The following is a 23032-nucleotide window of genomic DNA, read 5'->3' on the forward strand; positions in this document are numbered from 1 at the left end:
AACATTTGTTGTAATTTGTGCTTTTTTGTTTGGTGTTTTTATGTTTTTTTTTACGTAATAAATTAATTGTTCCTTTTTTTACCTATTCAATTACATTAAAAAAAAAACAATTGAACTCGAAAAACAATTTTTGATCTTAAATAAAGTATTTGTGATAGTCTTAGGTCATGTTTATCCCCAACGGATTTTTAGGATGCTTTTTAATTTTATTAACTGTTACCAAAATAACTTACGCGTTCTCTTTGCAAAACATTTACATCTAATTTTTTCGAGAACGGAAGCTCCTATCGAAATTAGACAAGAGCATCTTTTTCATGTAAAAATGTTTGTTCTTTTCAATTCTAATACCAAAATTATCACGGAATTGCTTGAAAAAAAGTTTTAACAATTTAAACTTTACCGATCAGTTTTTAATAAAACCAATAGTAAATGTTGAAAATTTCAAAAGATTACCACTTCGGATATATTAACAAAAAACCATCTTTAACATGATTCATAAAACACCCTGTAACTTAAAAACGATGCACTTTTGAACCATACTGTATATGGACTTTTTGTCTTATTTTTAGACAAAGATGCGGCTGGTAAAATATTGCGATGTAATTTCGGGACACCCTGTATATAGTTTATGAAGAATTTGAAAGTGAACTACAATTTCTTAGTCTTTAAATTCATCTAAGATATATCATGATTTGAACGTCTTCTATAATGTTCTCCACTCCAATAATTCACCTCCTGATCTACTCGACAAACTTTGACTTTACGTTCCTGGTAGATCACAAAACAAATTATGCATGCAGTTCTTTTGTCACTAGAATCAACAATTAAACTGGTTAACCGTTACTGCTTTTTAGGTAGAAATAAGTTTTTGAGGCAGTTAAAAAGCACTGTGATATAGAGTTTTTTGTTAGGTTTGATAGAGCTGTTATCACTGGACACCTTGTATATATATATTTTTTTTTAGTTTCTTTATTAGTTTGAATTTTTGTATAGTGCATATCTGATATAGAATAAGCAAATCTTGTGAAATACAATCTTTTACTGGTCTTGAAAATTGCTCTGATGAGATTTTCAAATTATACAAATACAAACTGTACCGAAAATATTACTATACAAATTCTTAATGAAACATGATGATAATCCGCCAATAAAAAATGCGAACGACATGATTAAAAACATCCTAAATCACTTTCACGTTAAAGATAAACATGCACCAGGAACTTTTTTATCTCACTGAAAAATAAAAATCTTATCAGTGTAAAGTAATTGACTGACCTTTGAGGTTATAACTTAGTAATGTTAAATGAAGGATAATCTCTTTAGTAGACGTTTAACATTGAGAGTTATCACATATTTTTCTATATTATTAAATTATAGTTAAAGTTCACTAACTAGTCGAGTATAATTAGGTTAATACATTTTCTGTGATATTGTTATAGTTTGAATTTCGATTTTATTTTTACAAAATGAAGGCTGTTATAAGGAGATCTTCTGGACCACCACCACAGGTAAGAAACCATGAAATAACGTCAAAACATGCAAATAGTTTGGTTATGATTATTTAGGGAGATTGATAATTTTATTATCGGATCTATACTGTACATTCATTAACTATGAAAAAATTCTTGCAATAATATTTCTTTTGTTATTTATTAATTTGTTAAATTATTCATCAATTTTTACGCAAATAAATATGTTATTTATAAAGCTTTTAAACAAATAATTTGTTAAATAATATTATCTTTTACCAACTTGTAATGATTTTAATAAATTAAGACACGCCCAAGCTGAATATCTTCCTTTTCAATGATTTTGTCAGCCCCTCGTATATACAGAAATATTGCGCAACGTGACAACATTGCCCTAACACTCCCTAGTGCGTTCATCTTCCAAGCCATGTTCCTATCTTTCTCTGACAAGTGATACACAATCATTTTCTCACCTTGTCTTTCGATTAGGAAATTAGCTGAAGCGAATATAGGAAACCGCGTGTAAAAAGGTGTATCTTCCTCTGACCCATTCTGACCTTCATTTAACCTCTAAGGCACGAGAGGTTGAGTTGTCATTCCCGGCTGATCGCTGATTTTGCCGAAAGTAGTTTTCAATTTTGCTATTTTTACGGTTTTAAACAGTAAAACACAATTTTCATTTGTTGCATTACGGTTTAGTGTTTTTGGAACTACTGAAAGGTAAAGTTTGTTTCTGATACGTTTTATTACATACGATTTTTTTGGCAACTATTCCCCCCTGCTTTATTGGCAAATTGATTAATTTCCTATTGTTATAGGGTTTTATTATCAAAACTCGAATCATAACCCAACTTAACTGGTCTCTGAATTGTATGAAGTAAATTTTGTAAAGGAATTCTGGATCAAAAAATACTTTTGAAAATCAATGTAATAGCATCCAACTTATGGGTAAAATGTGTTAATGGAAAGTTTCTAATTACTTTCTATTTATATATAACTTATCATTCTTCATTTAATTACTGTATTCTAACTGATTATATATACTTACAATATGTTGATTCAGGTTCTGCCATTGATTGATTTGGATAAACCTTTTTGAACATTTGTAAGAGGCTTTTACGGTATACCGCTTTTACTTCAAAAGAAATTCTGGTTTTCCCAAAGACCAGCAGTAATTATGTGTAGACCATTTCAAAAACCTTAAAAATAATTTGATAGGTGGCACTCATTTGAAAACATGCATCTAGGTACATAATAAATATTTAGTACTAAATTCAATGCAAGCCCAAATAATGATCAAAATGTTCCACGGAAGTCTTATAACAATTTGAAATATATCTGAGTCATTTTGAGTAAGTCTTGGGTGACTTACTATTCTAAGTCACTCAAACTACTCCCAAACAAAGTGATTGTATAAAATAATAATATACTTCAACAAGCTATAAAATCACTTATTTCCTCTTTTATTTAGTGAAATATTCCAACATTATTTACTGTTAAATTATTAATTTCAGGAAAGTGTGTATCTGTATTTTTATAATCTATTTGTTACACTATCAATAGCAATTATGTTCAAAATTATAATATAAGAGTGTATTGAAAACAATATTAAAATATGGTAAGAATTTACATTATATACACTTCTAAGTAATAATACACAACTGAAAAGCTTCTAAGCCAGTATTACAAAAAGATAACATGACAATCATCAAATCATAGTTCTAAGAGTAATTTTAATTTTGAATTGATTCATAGAAATTTGGTAAATATGAATCAAAGGCCTATTTATTAAATAAGGAATACATTATATTCATTGGTAAAACCTTAAAACTATTAATGCAAGGGAAATTCAGGTAAAAACTGTTTTTTGATCTGGCATTCAATGAGAAGTTTTGTGCAGATAAATTTCTGGAATAATAACTTTAAAAAGAAAAATGATATGTACAAGTTTTTGTTTTACATATAGATGAACACTCAAACATATAAAGCAGAGTCCAATTATCAAAGCCTTTTTTTGGGTAATAACCAAACTTTTTATAATATTAAAGTATTTGAGAAACTTTCTTTGGATACAGTTAACCCAAGTTTAACATTGCAGAGGCATATTTTAGTTTTGCTAAAACAAGGTTCTTATAACATACCTCAAGACATTACATCTTTCTTTAACTTTGGTACCAATATGATCAGCAAAAGTTAAACTAGCATCAAATATTTACTGACTAGAGGTAGCACACAGAGGTGAACCATCAATCTTGTACATATGTCTATGAACATTTTTATACAGTGTAAAACTTATGGAGGTCTGTTTCTATGTGTCAAAGGACAAATAATTTTTTGCACACCACTTAACCACTCTATTAAGATCAATTTAAATTCAAAGTCTATCAATTTCAAAGAACCCTTTAAAATCATCAGCAAACAAAAGGGCAGTAGAATATTGGCATGATTTGCACATGTCATTTATGCCACAATAAAAAGTAATGGTCCCTTGGGGAATACCGGAATCACTGGGATAAAGATTCAAGCTAAAACTACTGATCTCCACAATATTTAGCCTCTCTCACAATACAAGTACCCTCTGACATCTACAACATAATAAGAGCAGGTGCTACATTTATTTGTCGAAGAGCAATAATAATTATGACAGTGAGTTGATGACAACTTTTTCAGAAGCTTTTTTAAAGACAGTGAATTCAACATCAACTTGGGATAATTAATAGGTACTTGGAATTTGGATTAGGTATGGCCTAAAAACGACATTCATATTTAAATGACAATAAAATATTTAAGAATATGATAATTAAATAAATTAATTATCATATTCCTAAACTTTTACTTTATATTAATTAAAGAACAAAATAGCTTAACCTAAAACATTACTAAAAACAAAATTACATAAACTAATGTGTCCAATATATACTAATTCCACTGCTTATATTTTGGTCTGATTCTGGAAAGTAAAAAGTCTATCCTCAATTCTTTTTACAAAGATATTCATACTAATCATATCCCAGTCTAAATCACTAGCAAAAGTATTAAAATATTCACATATTTTATAAATAAAGTGAATTCTTATAAATATTTGTTCTAGGAAATTCTAGGTGGAAAGTCTTTTCTTGTCTTGTATTTCCATCATTTATAAAGAAAGGGAGTATTAAAAAAAGTTTTGGAGAATTGATTTTATTTGAGGATCATGTTGAGGAATATATCCAATATTACTGTACTCCAGTCTTGGTAATATCAAACTATCACTCTACTTTAAAACTTTTAATGATGAAGCCCATTGTTTTATGAGCCTCATTTACCATATTAACAATGTAATCTGTAAAGATCATATTACACTCCACTACAAACCCAAAATTCATTGTTGTACGCTTACTGAGATGTATGTACCTACAGTGGTGGCCAACTAATTTAAAAGAAACAGTGTGAATAAATTAATAAAAATCATAAATCTTTTGTAAATAAAATTGTTTATTCTTAAATGTCTCGCCCATTGTCGTAACTAACATTTGCCTATCATATTATACATTTACATTTACCTTTACTATTATACATTTACCTTTAATACCATAAATTTAGTGGATTTGTCTTCACATATATACTTTTAAAAAAAAGTTAATTTTTTATACAAATATTGAATTGGACAACTAATTAGAAACCAAAGAATTATCAATTTAAAAAAACAAAATAAGAACTCTAAACCCTAAATAAATCAATATTTTGTAGCAAATCTCTTATTTTCAATGACAGCTCTACATCTCCTGGGCATTGACTCCACCAGATGTTGACATCTCGCTAGTGGTATCGATATCCACGCCTGCTCTGCTTCTTCCGCCCGATCTTTAAGGTTTTTAATATTTTTATGTTTTAAAAGTTTTTTCAGGTCTCTCCAAAGATTCTCAATGGGATTGAGATCCGGACTACATGAGGGCCAATCAAGTACATCAACATGGTTATCGTCAAACCATTTTTTTACAGACGTGTGCTTGGGATCATTGCCTTATTGCTAAACCCAAGACACCGGCAAAGTTTCATTAGCAAACGGCAACATGTGGTTCTCCATAATATCTTTATATTTTTCTTGGTCAAGAATACCGTCAATTTTCACTAATGGACCAACACCATGCCACGAAAAACATCCCCATAATTTGATATTTCCACCTCCATCATGTTTGACTGTGCTGCTTGTATACTTCGGATTATTTTCCGCACCCCTTGGTCTTCTCACAAATATTCTACCATCACTACCAATGCGATTTATTTTTGTCTCATCAGACCATAATACTTTTTTCCACTCTTTTATGGTCCAATTAATGGTCCTTAGCGAATTTTAATCTAGCCTGGCGATTTTTCTTCTTTAGCAGTGGTTTCTTGCGGGATAATCGTCCAAATAGGTTGGCCTCATTAAGTCGTCGTCTTATAGTTCGTGATGATATCGCGATAGCTGGAGAAAGTTCTTCTTTAATCTGGTTGGAGCTTAAAAATGGATTCATTTTAGCCATTCGAACAATAGTTTCATCAGTTTGTTGGCTGGTTTTTTAGATCTTCTCTTGCGTGGAATATTTTCGTACGTTTTATGTTCTTTTATGTGTTTGAGTGCATAGAAAAACATTTTTTTTGAACATATATTATTTTACGCATTGACGGATCACAATTTTTTTTTCTACCCATTTTAAACTGTGGAAAAGACAAAGACAAGGCTTGTAGATACAAAAAACACAAATTGTTAGTTGTTACCAGTACAAAGGTTTCAAATGAACTATACGCGCGTTTATTTTCGTCGTTTCTAAGTTTCAAACTGTGTTATCTATAAATTTTGTTTATATTCTGCATTCCTTACAAATTTCTTAGTGGAATGTCTATAAATAAATTATATATTGCTGTTGTGATGAACAATCAAAATTTTACAACAAGTTGGTTTTAATTTATTTTAAAGAACTGAAATATTGAATAAAGTATTTTTTTTAAATCGTTTCTAATTAGTTGGCCACCACTGTATGTTACAAAAAATCTCCTATGAGACATATTATTTGCAAAGTTTCAGCAAAGTAGTAAAATGTCTTGATTCAATAAATATTTAATGGTGCCCATTACTAATTATTTCCTCAGAACTGACATCAAAAGCAAAAATCTTTATGGCTTTTATTCATATTTATGATTTGAAATGTTCTGTGGCATTTGGGTCCTATATAACAGTATATTTTTTCATATTAATGCTTATCAAAGTACTTGCTTTTTAGACAATAAATCTATTCAATGTCTGATGCCAACAGCATGGAAAAATTTTAGTATTAAATAACCCTCAATTTGATTTTATCAAGGAAGTGTTTACCTTAATTGAATGATAACTGTTAACAAGTGAACCAGTTGATTGTGGTTTCTGCCACTTTTTGCTAGAATGATGCCAATGTGGTAACAATAGATTTTTTAGTATGCTCTCCGGAAATTGAATTTGAGAAAATCTTATTGTATAAATATACCCTTTGTGCAAACAGTTGACTGGCACATTGATTTCTATAAGAATTAAGAATATCCATAGGGCTTCCCTTTGAATCAGATCTTGAAAAAATATTTTAGTGTGATAAAATGTAGATATAAATATGATATTTTAATTAGATCTTCAAGTAAAAATTGTTCAAGTAATGTCACAGTCACATAAGAGGTGCTCCCTTTAAATCCCTTCTTTTAAATCCCGCCTTGAAATTCTTAAAGCTTCTGAAACCCAGTAAAGGCACAAATTCATAATTATTTTATTCCATTTCTTGTGGTTACTGTTAAAAAAAAAAGCATGATTTTGAACTATTTAAAATAAATCCCTCCAGCAGGTGCCTATGGTAAACCAGATAGGAAGTTTTGGTTAAAGCAATCAAACATAGTTTATTAGACAAAACAAAATTTTACTACTTTGAAAATGAAATAAAGTTATTAAATAAACTGGGTCAAAAACACAATTTAGTGAGTATTTGTGAAATGGATTTATTATGGTTTTCTAAGGAAATAGGTTCAACATCTCAATTTAATTTTATTCAATGTATTACTGAACAAAGTTTTTAAACCAACCTGTTTTTTTGCACTGCATAATTCCATCATTGTCAATCAATTTAATGTTAGAAAGTACGTATTATTTATCTTATTAATAATAAACCTTAGACACTTAAGACACAGACATTTTCAAGGCGTATTTAGGCAATTACGTAAGTACTTATCAAATATGGTTTAAAAATTTAAAGTTCGTGCACCATTCATAGTCTCATTTGCCTGTTTACATTTCTTATCTATTGTTGTTTAATTAAGTAAATTGTTGCTAAAATTTGCATTGATTAGAATGGTAAACAAGCTGTAGCTGTTCACTAGTCAGTGCTTAAAAGTGTGATATTGCCTAGCTAATTCGTTTGAAGTAAGAAAATCTATTTTCATTTTATTTTGTCTATGCAATTTGCTTATTAAGTACACTATGAATATTAAAATGACTTGCTTATAAGAATTTTTATGTAATTGACATGTGGGTTTTTATGATTATGAAATAGTCTTAAATTAGATTATAGAGTAATAGCCCTTGCTTTATTTAGTCTATTTTTTGAGTAAAAAAAACGCAATTTTTGCAATGTTCCTCGTAAATTGGCAAATTACATAACTGAAACAGCTGTGGTGGTCCAATATTAGCAACTCCACTCAGTTTGACCCGATCAACTCCGCGCTATCCAGGTTATTGTTTTCCAGAAAAAAACGTCGCGAACGTTACATCAATACCCTAGACGAATAAAAATTTCTAATATTAGCAAAGTAGTATTATCCAACGCGAAAATGTTTCGTTAATAGATATAGAGGATGCAATTTGAATGGTGGGGATTTTTCAACTTTTAGGTAGACAAGCCAAGGTAATATCGAGTTTGCTAGTCGCGCCGGAAGTCTGGTGCAATTTCGAAAAGCGCGCCTTTTCTTCGTTGTACGGAAGTCGCGGTAAAGAGCGCCCCCCACCACTACGATTTGAACGTCAGCGCGGCATCTTCAGAACTATGGTTTGGCCTACCACCCATGATGATATTACCAATGTCGACCCAGAGGTTTGGACCCGTAGATCATCCCCTTCATACATATATTTTTTTTCTGCTTGCTGATTTTTTTTTCTCTATAGCCCTTTCATATTATAGATTTTTTTTATCGCACCGTTGTCCTTGATTTTGTTTCTATTTCCGTCTCATACGTACATGAATAGTCGAGCATCTTCATAGGCATGCAAGAAACAGTCACAGGGAAATGTGTAGTTATTTTTAAATCAGTTATGTATATTGTTTTTGCGCGCAGTCAGTTATTTAGAACAGCTGATTGATAGGATCTTACAATTAATTGGTTTTAAGATAATGTGAGAAACTTAAATTCTATTTGTTATTGAGTAAAAAAATAAGTTTACAAGTGCAAATAATAAAAGTTCAAATTAAAAACTATATCCAATATGCTGAAAATAGTCAAAAAAAGTTGATTTTTATTTCTAAAGTCAAAGTTTCATTAACCTCTCAAAAAACAAATATTATGCATTAAAACCTGTGATGTTAACATAATATCCAAACTCAATATCTACCAGTTTGCCTTATTTTTTTTTTATGTTTTACCGCTATTTTTTTTGTTGCAATTTAGAAAATTTTGTATTTTCCTTCTGTTAAAAAAAAGTTATTTTCTTTTAGATGAGCGCCAATGTACTCCCGTTTCAGCTACAGGCCGCCGAGGCCAACACTTACTTGGAACATTTGTGCGCCCTCGATATCCATTCGAGGGCCTCATTTGTCAGACTTAGTGGGGTCATCTGCACCATTGGTAAGTAGAGCTGGTTAATGATCACTCAGTCATTTTAAGAGCTTTTAATCCAAAACAAATAAAATGTTATCAAACTGTAAGTGTGAATTTTAGAATTGGACTAAAACTGATACTCTTTTTTATTTGAGATATCAATCTATAGGAATTCCTCTGAAAAATTCTATCAAGGTTTACCCAAGAACTTAACATTAGTGCTTTCACTTTACACTCCATTGATGCCATCCAGAAATAAAAAAATATGTTAGAGAACTGTCATTATAAAAGAGAACGATAAAGCTAGCTTCAAATATAAATCGCAATTCTAAGTCTCTGGTTAATTTAGAAGCTTACAAAATAGGTCGTAACTTTGCTCTGTCATCTATACGCAGAGAAAAAACGGGTACCTAATTTTTTTTTAGAGCAGAATAAAAAATTACTATAGAAAGGTCAATTATGGAAAGGTTAATTCAACAAATTACAATGGAAAAATAATGAAAAAGTTTACCTGATTTTGTCCAGAAAGCGTTAATGATTATTTTCTGATAAGTGTCTGAAAATACAAATATTTGTGGCAATAGAATAGCATTTTATAGTTCTAATAAATTGAGAAATTTAAATTCTTAATTTATTAAAACAAATATAAACATGGTTGATCCGGAATCCATAAAAAATATGTTTATTCAATTAAATCTAATGCTGCTCGTTTAATGGTTTAACACTCTATGATAAAACTTAGCCATCCTGTTATCTATTTTCCAGAAGTGTGGAAAAAATCTTTCATCTTTTACTGTCCCAAAAAACAGTAAACCCACCAATTTAAGTGACCTTCGTCCCATAAGCTTATTGCCTGTTAAATCAAAAATTCTGGAAAGATCAGCACATACTCAGGCTACAGACATTTCCTTAAAGACAACAACTTGTTTCTAATTTATCAAACAGGCTTCACATTCAGACAAAGTACCACTGCAGCTCTACTGAACTTAACAGATAATGTAATTAATGCTTTGGTTAAAAGCATGGCGATCGTGTTTGTCTCTTTGGATTATTGTAAGGCTTTTGAATGATCGATCTCTTCATGACTTACTTTATGCAAAGCTGATGCATCTTGGTTTTTCTGGGCCCTCTGTTTCCTTTTTTAACAGCTATTTGTCAGTTAGACAGTAGTGTGTTTGAATTGGTAATAATTATTCCCTGTGGAACTCAGATATTATCGTTTTAGGTAGTATCTGGAGTTCCACAGGGATCCCTAATTGGACCATTAATATTTTTTATTTGAACCTTTGAAATTTGCTGCATTGCTTTGATTCCTTAATAAAGATATTTTTAAAAATTGCTTGAAGATTGTACAGAATAACTGTTGTCGCTTAATTTTTGGTCTACGTACCATATTAAAACTAAGTCATATTTTTGTCAATCTATTAGCGTCTAATAGCCCCACATACCAAAGAGAAAAATTGATATTTCGTACGGCCATTCATAACCGTGAGCTAAGATGTCAATATAACCTCACTATGCCTCAACATTATTTCAAAGATTTTTACTTATAATTCTGTTATATTGTTTCAGTCTCGTAATAAAATTGTAGCTTTACATCCTTTAGGTCTGAATTTAAAGTGAAGAATCTAAGAATTTAGAGTCTGAATTTGAGGTGAAGAAAGAACACATTCACTTGGTGTTGAATATTAGTGTAAAAAGTGTTCTTTCTCTTTTTTAATTTTTCTTTTCTTGTTTCTTATCCTAAAAGTTCTGTAAAATACTTAGCTAGTAGAATTAAATGGTTAAGTGTAAGAGTAGCCTAGGCTAAACTTCGCCATTTTCTTTTGAATTACCAAGAGACATTATGAGAGAAATTTAATTAATTTTGTATTTATATGTATGTAGGTTTTTTCTTTATCGCTAGAGATATTATTGGGTTCTTTTAGGAAATAAAAGTCTGGATCGCAGAACAACAAAAGAAAGAGTTTAATAAATAAGTGAATCAAGTAGAGTTAATAACATGAATAATAAAGTGTGATGATAAAACTTGTTTTACATAAAACCCGCTTAATTAACTTCACACTACACGACAGCGTCTTATTATATTTACGTCTTCGATTTATTTTAAAAATCCGTCTTAGTTACGTCTTAATTCGTCTTTAAAATATTTAAAATTATAAAACCGGGAGCCGTCTTCTCCCGTTATAATTATAAAGCTCTTGCACGGCACCAAAACCGTCTTTTTTGGTGATCCCGCGACTTTACGTCTTAAACCGGCAGATTAGATCGACTTTTACTCTTCAAAGACTTCGACTGACTGCCTGTTTTTCGTGTCCTCATTTTTTGATACGTCTTAAGTACTGAGTCAGCTTTTTTATTATTCCTCTTTAATCGCTGTCGTACCGTTAACAGAAATCAAACGGGTTTTTGAGTCAGCAGTTTCCATAGATTCGGTTCGGCAGTATCAATTTTCTGAGAACCTTAAATATTGTTTTAATGAGCGCAAATTATATATCACATCATCATTTTGAAAGAAAAAATACTTTCAGAATATAAAGATAAAGAAAAGCTTACACTAACTGATTATGTTATTTTAATTATAAAAAAAATAATACTATCCTACATGTATATTTTGCAAATCTATTATTATTATTATTAATGCTGTGGGCTATTAAGGCCTTTGATAGATCCAAACAGACAGTAGTTGAAATATTATTTTCTTTAGACTCTTATTCCAGAATTTTTTTGGAAATATACATGTCTGAAAAATTTGTTTGAGATGTTTGATCTTTGAATTACTAACATGTCCATAACTCCAAATCGAAACAAGTTAGACTCTTGAATTTTGTAATCCAGGACCTGCCTCAAAAGACCCAGCCGTCCTAGAAAAAATGATGGAAGTGGGCATGAACGTGGCCCGTTTGAACTTCTCTCACGGCTCTCACGAGTACCACGCTGAGACTATCAAGAATATCAGACAAGCGGTTGCGAACTACAGCAAGAAAATCGGCATGACTTATCCGTTAGCGATCGCCTTAGACACCAAAGGGCCTGAGATCAGAACTGGACTCTTAGAAGGAGTAAGTTTTTTAAATCTATTATATGGCTCATTCGGATAGGAAAGACCTCTTTGAAATTTTAGGTTACAGTTATTTTAAGGTGCACTTGGTCTAACAAAACAACTTTTTCTGTAATCAAATATCAAAGAAAAGTTTGTTCTATATTTATCGTTATTTGATAACTACCTGTATGTTTAAAAACGCTTCATAGCCTGAAATTTTATATTATAAATCATTTATATATTAAACTTTTAAAATACAGGGTGGATCTGCGGAAATCGAGCTGAAAAAAGGCGACACTATCAAGCTGACCACTGATAAAGCTTACGCCGAAAAAGGAAACAAAGACACCGTATTCGTCGATTACGAAAACATTCAAAAAGTGGTCAAAGTAGGCAACAAAATTTACGTAGATGACGGTTTGATGTCCTTGGTGGTCACCCAAATCCAAGGCTCCTTTTTAACTTGTACCATCGAGAACGGCGGTATGCTCGGTAGCCGCAAAGGTGTCAATCTACCAGGTGTCCCGGTAGATTTGCCAGCTGTATCCGAAAAGGACAAGTCTGATTTACAATTCGGCGTAGAGCAAGGCGTAGACATAATTTTCGCCTCGTTTATCCGAAACGGTGCCGCTCTCACCGAAATCCGTAGCATCTTGGGCGAGAAGGGAAAGAAAATTATGATTATTTCGAAGATCGAGAACCAGCAGGGCATGCAAAACCTGGACGAGATCATCGAGGCTTCGGACGGTATTATGGTGGCTCGCGGCGATTTGGGTATCGAGATTCCGACGGAGAAGGTGTTCCTCGCTCAGAAGCAAATGATCGCCAAATGTAACAAGTATGGCAAGCCTGTCATTTGTGCTACCCAAATGTTGGAATCTATGGTAAGTAAATAAGTTTTAAAATTATATAAATAGAGTTTTTGTGGCTTATTTTCGAATTATAATAATATAACGGACTTTGACGTATTTAAGGGAATCTTGTTGTATAGGGATAGTTTGGTGTGTTTTAATCTGATATTCATAAGGAAACCGAGACTTAAGATTTCTGAAGTTGCCGTTAGTTTTATGTACATAATTTCACATTAAAACTACTAAATTTACGATTCACAATTTAACAAGGTAGATTTTCAAATAATTCTATCCCAAACATAATTGTACTATAGTGAAAAGATGTGAAATCCAGATGTAGAAAACCGATACAAATAGGTTTATCTACGCTGCTCTACCTAACCTTAGATATTCATAGTGTATCTTAATTCAAGAAAAAAATCTCAGTAAAAAATAAATAGATGTATATTATGAATAGGGCATATAGTTACAAAATTTAATAAAATAACACAAAGAACAGCAACACATAATTTTAAAATAGAAGAGAATTATTTAAATTAAAGTTTTATTATCGGCATATTTTTTGACTCTCCTACAGGAAATGATAATCAAAGATTTTATGTTTAAAGATTCATGGCTTCAAAATCTTGAAATATTCGGGAATAGAGCTGTAAAGTTTTGAAATATTATAAGAAAAACTCCGTTCGTTCGATGTAGAGGAGGTGTTATTAAACCTTTAAATCTAATATTTATATTATGTACAGGGTGGCCATTATCTAACGGGCCTATACCTTTTCTTAGGATTTACAGGGCATCAAAATTTCTTCAAAAAGTATTAAGCGAACTTTTTAATTATTTGATTTTCATCAATACAGGGTGTTCAAAAAGTGCTGCTCCGACTTTAACACCAGAATTTTAAATGGGACACTCCGTATATTTTTTTATTTTTAGGTTCTTTGGGAGAAATAAAGGTAACTTTCATAACTACCTATTCGAATTTTGTGTAGTTTAGACAGCCATTAAGGTTTTGTTTTTTTTTTTTTAGCAAATTTATGTTCACAGCATACAGTGTTTTGTAATGCTGGTAATTAAGATTTTTTAAATAAAAATTCCTGTCAGGACTTAAGAAGACTACCTCCTATTGATCGGCGGTGACCGGGTATTTTAAATTTATACAGGGTGTCTGAGGTAATAAGACATATTTTTAAATTTTCGATTCGGAATATTTTAGTTTTCTTAAATGGAATACCTTGTATTTTATATAGTATTTTTAAAGAGCAAAAAAAGTATTCATCGATATATGTCCTATACCAAAATCTAATAGTTTACAAAATACTTAGAATTTTATTAAAGTGATATAATTTCAACTCTCTACAATGATAATGCTCTTTAAACAAATTTTGCTAATTTAGTATTTCACCATAGTAGGCTATGGAATAACAATAATTAATATCCGCCCTTGTTGTGGTAGGAATTTTATTAAAAAATCTTAATTACCAGCATTACAAAACACTGTATGCCGAGGACATAAATTTGCTCATCAAAAAAAGAAATTGAGTATTCATCAAAAATGCCATATCTCGGCTATCATAGAAGCTGCGACCTTGCGGATGGTCTCGTTGGATTCAGAACGACCAAACTAAGACAAAACCGTTGGAATTTTCCCGATAGCTCCCACAGAAGCCGAGATATCGGCCTTCAAAGTTTGGGTTTTTTCATTTTTCGGGTATACCCCCTCTTTCGATTTTTTTCCGAAAAAATTTTTTTTTTCGAATTCAAACTAACTATACCAGCGGATTGTTCTCATCAAGTAGATCACGAAAATACCGGGTTATAAGGGAATCCGAGCAGAACTAAGAAATCGAGTATTTTTTCGACCTCGTTTTTGAGGCCAAAAATAGGCATCAAAAATGCCATATCGCGGCTATCATAGAAGCTACTAAAATCACCCTGTGGAAAAAATTCACAACCGAATAATGATTCTTTTTGCTGCATTTTCAAGACCTATATTTTTTTTTTAACAACTTGCTTTTTGATTCATTCCAATATCTGTATTCTTAAAGAAAAAGCACTGGCTTAAAGGAAGCAATGCAATAATGCTGTATTAGCAACAAAATAAAAAATTAAAAAATATGAATAACGGCGGTATTAAAATTTATTAATTTTTTCTAAAATCGTATTATTCCCTCATGAGTTTGAAAAACAACACTGATTCTTTCGGGCATAGATTCAATTGCATCTTGGGGTATTTGTTACCACTCGTTTATCAGTGCTTCTTCTAACGCAGCCAAAGTTTAAAACGTTTTTAAACGTATTGCTTACGCAACAGCTCTAAATTACACTTTTAAAAATAGCTTAAAAAACACTTTAAAAAGCTCAAAAATGTACAGCAAAATTAAAGGTGCCATGGAAGCTTCTACATATTACTTTTGTCATAATAGCCAACTCTACAATATTTTTAATAATTTAAAGACTACTAATTAATTAAAAGACATTCTTGCTACTAAAGTATTACTGCATTTTTTCTTTAAGCCAGTGTTTTTTTTAAGAATATAGATATCGGAATGAATCGAAAAACAAGTTATATAGGGCTTGAAAATGCAGCAATAGGAATCATTATTCGGCTGTGAATTTTTTCCACAGGGTGTTTAAAAGTAATTTAACTTTTTATTAACCGTTTTATAACAACAAATCAGTTGGAAATTTTTTGTAGCTTCGATATGAAAAAATTATGACAATAAAACGTCCTAAAACTCGGCAAAAAATTATCAAAATTGATGCAATACTGAAAAAGGATTGAATTTGAACCAAATTTTCATTGTCCGGTTAATTTTGCGGGCTAGTGTAGATTTTACTTAGGTGTTTCAAATTCAAGACATTTAATCCAAAAGACCGCTTTTTTGGCTCAACTATGTTCTCCCTAAAGGTTAAAAAACCAAGACCAACCCGCGCCGAGTCCTCTGACGTAGCCAATGCCATCCTGGACGGAGCCGATTGCGTCATGTTGTCCGGCGAGACCGCTAAGGGCGACTATCCCCTCGAATGTGTCCAAACCATGGCCAGTATTTGTAAGGAAGCGGAGGCGGCGATCTGGCAAAGGCGACTTTTTTCCGACCTCTCGATCGTAGCCACCCCACCGGTCGATGTGGCCCATACGGTGGCCATCGCGGCCGTAGAAGCGTCGACAAAGTCTTTGGCCGCCGCCATTATTGTCATCACCACTTCCGGACGGTCTGCCTATTTGCTTTCCAAGTACAAGCCACGTTGCCCGATTATCGCAGTGACTAGGAATAGCCAGACTGCCAGACAGGCGCATCTTTTTAGGGCCGTTATGCCCGTGCTTTATGAACGTAAGTTGATTTTTTTTGGATATTATTGCTAATAACTACAGTAGTGCAGAAATTACAGCAGCTTTTATAAAAATTAAATAACTTGGCTGCAACCATTTTAAACAAAATTAAACTAATATTCATTAGATATTATGACTCTCGGAAGGGTTCGTTAAGGTTCGAGTAGGTGTTATGCCTAATTTTGTGATAAACATCATACCACAGGTTCTCCATAGGATTTAAGTCTGTTAACTATTTATTCTAAAACATTGATGTTATTAACCGTGTCCTCAACCGGTGACAATAATCTTCTAGGTTACTATAAAATTTAAAATTTAATAGTATATATTCCGATAGTTTTTGATAAGGGAATAGCTCTATTCCGTAATCAGTGCGAAAATATTCGTTATCGCACTTATTTTGGAATGAGTACCTGTAGCGCCAACTACAAGTCACGATTTAAAACATGAATTAAGGTATCTGAAGCAAAAAAGTAAACAAGGTGACAAATATTTATTTTGCTTATATATGAACGGCAATATTGTTGACCATATTCACTGTAGAAACTTATATCAAAGTGGTGACACTTGTTTCGGTCTTAAGAGCATCATCAGACCTAAAAAATAATAGAAACAAAACTAATTAATTGCAATAGAGACCCTAAAGGTAAACGAATAAGTATATCTTAAAAAGGTTAAAGCACTACCAAGTAACACGAACAACCTAATGGTCAACGCAGTGAACCTTAACACTTTTACTGTGAGGTTTGAGGTTCGAATCCCTATAGTTCCTTTTTACTTTTTTCTATTATTTTTTGTATTCGAATTCTGTTATTGGTTTTTATAAATTTGGTATCAAATTTTTAAACTTATATTTTACCGTTTAGTCTGTGTGTGTATAATGTGACCCAGTTTTAAACCAAGTGTAATTATTTAATAACATTTTTTGAGACCAAGATGTGTTGTTCTCTTTTGATATCGTTATATCAAGGTCTCTTTAAGAATATGAACGACTTCTTTCAACCAGATACTTAGGTCATATATCTGTAATTATAAACAAACTAAATCTCCGAAAGTATAAATAAATAGTTCAAAGTGAAATAAAATTATGTCGATTTTAAATTAAAAAAATTAGACCATCAGGGATCTTGAATTAATATTCTTTTGAGTTTAATACGTATTTCAGAGATATAGTTAAAGAGATATCCTGAGTTAGCACACAAGTCAAAAAAAAACTTTATAAAATAAAAACTTAAAATATTTACAGAATCAAACTTGGAATCCTGTTATTTTACACCTCAGCAAATGACCTAATAAATCAAAACAACTCTCTAAAAAATATATAAAGAGTGATGAATATCAAATTACATAAGAAATATTAAAACAAAATCACAAACATCTGATAAATCCTTTGCTATATGTGATAAATTGTATCTTTTTAGCACTAATTTTCTTTCTGTTCTCAAAAAAGCAATAATAGTCCGGCTATTTAAGAATGGCAATAGTGAATTGCCGTCTAACTATAGGACAATTGCTTTGATTGGTAAATTAGTTGAAAAGTGTATGCAAATTAAGCTACAATCATTTTTTTATAAAAAGAACTTTTTAAAAATGAATATGCTTTCAAAAGGAATTCCAGTGCTGAGGATGCTTTGAGTCGGGTCACAGAGTTGATTCTTGGAGGACTGGGTAGAGGAAGCGGGTTTTACGAATTTTCTTGGACCTAAAAAAGACATTTGATACTATGGCACATCACATACTACTGCAGAAGTAGGTATTAAGGACGTTTTATCCACACTAATAGATTCTTAAATGAAGGATAGAATATAACAAGTTAGATTTGGAAATAATATAAGTGAGCCTCTTGCGGTGGTATGTGGTGTTCCACAGAGGACAGTGCTGGGTCCACTTTTATTTAATGTCTATATAAATGACATTCTTTCAGTTCTTAATCTAGAAGGTTCAGTATTCTGTTTTGCAAACGACACTGTAATAATTGTGCAAGATGAGACTGGGAAGATGCCACGGAAAAGGCGAAAGTTGCAATTTCAAAGATTAAGTGTTGGTTACATCAAAGCCTATTGTCACTGAATTAATATTCAGTCTTATGTTTTTATCAGCATAAGACAAAATTTATCATGTTTGATGTAACTGCAAAGACTTTGCCTGCCATCCAGACTCTCAGCATTTATGGCTCTGATTGTACTGATATTACACAGTGTTTGCATTGACAAAAAATTGACAGGATTCAATTTATAAAAAAAAAATTCTCGTATCGTTTTACATTTAGGAACAAAACAAATTAATTTCAATATTACAAGATAAGACATAACATTATAACATAAGGTTAAACAACATAACAAAATGGTCCTGGTTAAATATTGGTATTCAGATATGATCATTCTAACTTCGCCTATAGGAATTATATATCGCGGTAGGTCTGGCAACGTTGTGACAAATTAGTTGAAGCAGCGGACCCCGCCGAAGCCCGAAGCCGAAACTTTTCAGTATTCTTAAGGCGTTTAAGCGAAGATGCACTGTTCTGTGGCAAATTTTAAAAAAAATGTTTCGTTTGAGTCTTTCCTACTGCCTGTCCTAACAGCAAAAAATAAACTAAAAATAAAAAAATTAAAAAATTATTTCAAAATAAAGCAAAAAATCAAGTTAATTTGATAATATTAAATAAAAATTAAAATTATGTTGTGCCAGGTTCAAAAAAGCCACCCGGACGGATTATGTTTACCACAAATACAGAAAGAGGACTCATCTGAAAACAAAATGTTACTAATAAACATTTCGTCCCAATTTGCCCTTTCCAATACTTCATGGCAAAATTCCATCCCTCTCTTAGTCCTGTGGGAAAATTCCTTGGGTTATTTGCAACTTATAGCACTTGTACTTATTTCTTATTAAAATTCTTCTAACCCTTAAAGGCTCACTATCCGTTTCTTTGGCAATGGTTGTACTATTGCAAGGACAGTTCATTTTAGCAACAGCACAAACATTAACCTCTCGAAGCTCCCTTTCTTCGCCAAGCGGTCTAACAACAGTTGGTTGCTCATTTGCGTAGCATTTCCTGCAATTTTGCAAGCACCCAAAGGTCTCAAACCTATGGATAATTGCAAAAATTGTGCTGCGTACGGGAGTGGGCCGATTTTTGAACGTGAATGCAATTCTGCCTGATATTTCATCGACAGAATTGCCGGCATAATACCACTTAATAATTTGCTTTTTTTCCTCAATTTTAGCAAGAAAATAGCTAGGAATAAAAATAACGTTAAACGTTTAAAATGCAATATCATATTGGCGGTGCAGTGTGGTGGGGATAAGAATTGTCTCGTTTTCCGATGAACGAGCGGAGAACCGTGCGGCAGAAATATCAGTGTTGCCAAACGTATTAATTTGGAAACGGCATGTATTGTGCCCTCTGTCTGTCTCATGCGGACTCCATATGTCCCCTCTCGCTTACGCTCATAGACTATTTCCTATAGGCGAGGTTTGAATGATTATATCTGTATATGTGTCACTAAAATATGAAAGGGATATAAATTGTATGAGTTGTAATTTGTCATAATGTATACTAATAAATTGAATTAATAAAGACATTTTCTTGCGATTTGTTAACAGAAGAGAGACAAACCGATTGGCTCCAAGACGTAGACGCCCGAGTAAACTGCGGAATCACCTTCGGCAAGTCCAGAGGGTTCGTAAAGTCGAACGATCCAGTGATCGTGATCACCGGCTGGAAGCAGGGATCCGGATTCACAAACACCATGCGCGTCGTGTACGTATCCGATAGTATTAGTGCCATTTGTGCCATCTAATAGCTTTTATGTGGTGTGCGGTTTAGTGTACCTTGAATAATCCACACTATGTAGCTTGCATGTTATGTAGCGTAGCTTATTGATATTATACTTATATTTTTTTAGTTTTTAAAAGTCGTTTATTTTCAATATTATTTGCTTATCTGTAAGCAGTGTTTGGACGTTTTGGCCTCGTTCTGGCAGAAAAATAGACGTGAAGGAGGCCAAAGTAAATGGTCAAAACGTTGACAATCAAACCTCAATGGGAGTCATTAAGTTAAACAGAAATAAAAATATATCGCTTAATTTACTGGGGTTAAGTTTTACTAAAAATCATTCAAACCTATTTAAAGGTTCAAAAACATATTTTTCTCCATTATTTTCTTTTATGATTGACGTCAATTAATGTTTGATGTTGTGCATGTTTGTGGTGTTGGTGTTATTGCCCTTTACTATTTCAAATAATATATTCTTCCTTTCTTTCCAGTAACGTCGAGTAAAAAGTATGTTTTATTACGGAGGAGCGTCTCTTCCATACTTTCTTAGTCATTACATCCGTGTTATTGCGAATTTCACTTTCACACTAAGTGTAAATAAGTTGTAATTTTAATATAAGCTGTCTAGAACTAAAGCCGATTACAGAGAGGTTGAAAATCCATTGTATTTATTTTTAAATTATGTGTTTTTTTCGTGATTTATAAATTATTAAATTAAACATGGCTATGTACAATAAAAATTTAAAACATTACGTTGGTGCATTATTTATAATTTGTTTTGTATTTAAGGTATTACTATATGCATTTATCTTTGGCCAGTGAGTCCAGGTATGTACCTAATAAATATGGTTTATATACTTTTGGGTTTATTTGGTTTAGGATTTGTATAAGTTTATAGTTAGGTTTGGGGAAAATTTAGCAATCAAATATTCCAAGAAGTGGAAGCAGATTTTCCTGATTTTTACTATAGAACATAGATATGCAAATTAGTACTTATAGAGGCAGCTTTTTTTGGAACACATGTCATTGTTTTGAGGAATAATTTGCACACGTCGTGTCAAAATCTCGCTCATGTCAAGCTGGTAAGTTTTTTTTTTAATTGTATGCTTCTTTGCTATTTATATGTTTAGCCTAATAAAGAATGTAGAAACTTATTCACACTTTTGTGAGTGCTGGAGCCAATTTTATACCAGTTCTCTACTGCGATTGAGACACTTCCAAAACATGAATCAATGGCTTATGTAGACGTCGAAAACCGTTCGCTTTGTTCTTCATAACTGGGAAGTCATTTGGTGCTAAATCAGGGCTGTACAGAGTCTATCCATCAACTTTTTGGCCACTTAAATCGGTCTGTTTCCTTCGATGTGTTAGAGCTTGCACTGTCATGAGGAAGAATGATCCTTCGTTGCAGCTTCTTTTTCCGTATTTCACAAAGCACTTCTGCCAAACAAATGCTCGTGTTCAATTCAGAATTCATATTAGAATATTGAAAGCCTGCCTCAATGTTCTGAGGAATTCATCGTTTAACGTTATTTCGACGAATCAAGTAATGATTGACTTTTATGTGCTTCGTGCATGAATCACTTTTCGTCTTGAAAGACCGACTTTTGTAGACGCAGTTTTGTTTCATACTATACGCCTAATTCCAAGAATGTTACCTATTTAAAGGTATACATAGTTTTTAATTCTCCGCGATTATATTTGTTAGCCTCAGTTGACACGAGCATGTTTTTGAGCTCTTATATTATCTGGGATCCATCGAAAATAAATAAATTTTTCACTGTTAAATCTGCAAATCTTATTGATGCTCGCAGCTCGTCATAATCCCAAGCACGAAGTCCGTCCAGATCTAAGACCCAATCTGACGAAGACTCTTTATTTAGTACTTCTTGCACAGTATCAGAGTTTTCTGGAACAACCGATTTTGGATGAAACTTTCGTCGTTAACGGATCGTCGGCTTCCACCACGATGGAGCTAGTTATACCACAATGAGCAAAGGATGGATCTTTATCGGCAAAAATGGAAGTAAGTTGGTCGATGCACTCCTTGTCTTGATAATCCATGTCGAAAAATCATAAAGTCATTGCACGAATGTGTTCAGTTGACAAAACATGAAGAAGGTAAGCATTAAAAGTGCCAAACTTCAAAGCACTTGTCCAAGGTTAAAAATAAAAATAGCACGTTGTTGTATACAGCTTCAAAATTTTGAAGTCAAGAATAAACTGGAAATTTATCAGTTGAAACAGTTAGAATCCAGCAAAAACAAAAGTTATCTTTATTTCTCTAATATTTTGCAATAGGAAGGCTTTTTTTGGGTGGTACAGTGGGTAGCGTCAAGCCCAAGAGACCTAAATCCTGCAACTGGGCAGGCCACTGATGTCCTGTCCAAGGCCTTTTTCGCTCCGAAGCGGTGCGGCTGCCTCTAGCCAGTATTAACCGTCTTCCTTAGTAAACAATTAAAATCCTTCAATATTGTCTGTAAATTTAGCTGAGTCTCTTAGTCATCTGTATAGACTTTAGATCTGGAGACCGGGCAGGTTGAACCGATGCCACTTTTGGCCTTTTCCAAGCCATTTTGCTCAGGAACAGAGGAGCTATTAAAGGTTTGACTCCAGATATAATGAAACCGCTTTGCCCGGAGTTACATCAGGAGTAAACACTTGCGGTATCAAAGTTCTTCACGGTAGTGGAAAACTTCAACTAGACGATTTGCCTATTGCTTCTCCACTTACTTGGACGATTTGCTTATACTCGTCTGTGGTCTATTCGAGTCA

The 23032-nt window shown here is 32.4% G+C and overlaps 1 protein-coding gene across 5 annotated transcripts; it reads left to right on the forward strand.

The window, feature by feature from the left end:
* The first annotated feature begins 1322 nt into the window (after positions 1-1322).
* On the forward strand, positions 1323-21009 carry LOC126733902 (pyruvate kinase-like). 5 transcript variants are annotated; one of them, XM_050437347.1, is made up of 8 exons: positions 2033-2189; positions 8337-8536; positions 9155-9284; positions 12096-12319; positions 12561-13184; positions 16057-16480; positions 20086-20242; positions 20749-21009. In XM_050437347.1, the coding sequence occupies exons 2-8, from the start codon at positions 8489-8491 to the stop codon at positions 20759-20761; spliced, it is 1620 nt and encodes a 539-aa protein (XP_050293304.1). In that variant the 5' UTR covers positions 2033-2189; positions 8337-8488; the 3' UTR covers positions 20762-21009. The 5 variants fall into 5 exon arrangements, with proteins under 5 accessions (XP_050293306.1, XP_050293307.1, XP_050293304.1 ...); XM_050437348.1 differs by lacking the exon at positions 2033-2189 and adding an exon at positions 7547-7666; XM_050437349.1 differs by lacking the exons at positions 2033-2189; positions 8337-8536 and adding an exon at positions 1323-1508.
* The last annotated feature ends 2023 nt before the right edge of the window (positions 21010-23032 follow it).

Source organism: Anthonomus grandis, chromosome 3 (genome assembly GCF_022605725.1).
Source record: "Anthonomus grandis grandis chromosome 3, icAntGran1.3, whole genome shotgun sequence".
In the NCBI taxonomy this organism is placed as follows: Eukaryota; Metazoa; Arthropoda; class Insecta; order Coleoptera; family Curculionidae; genus Anthonomus; species Anthonomus grandis.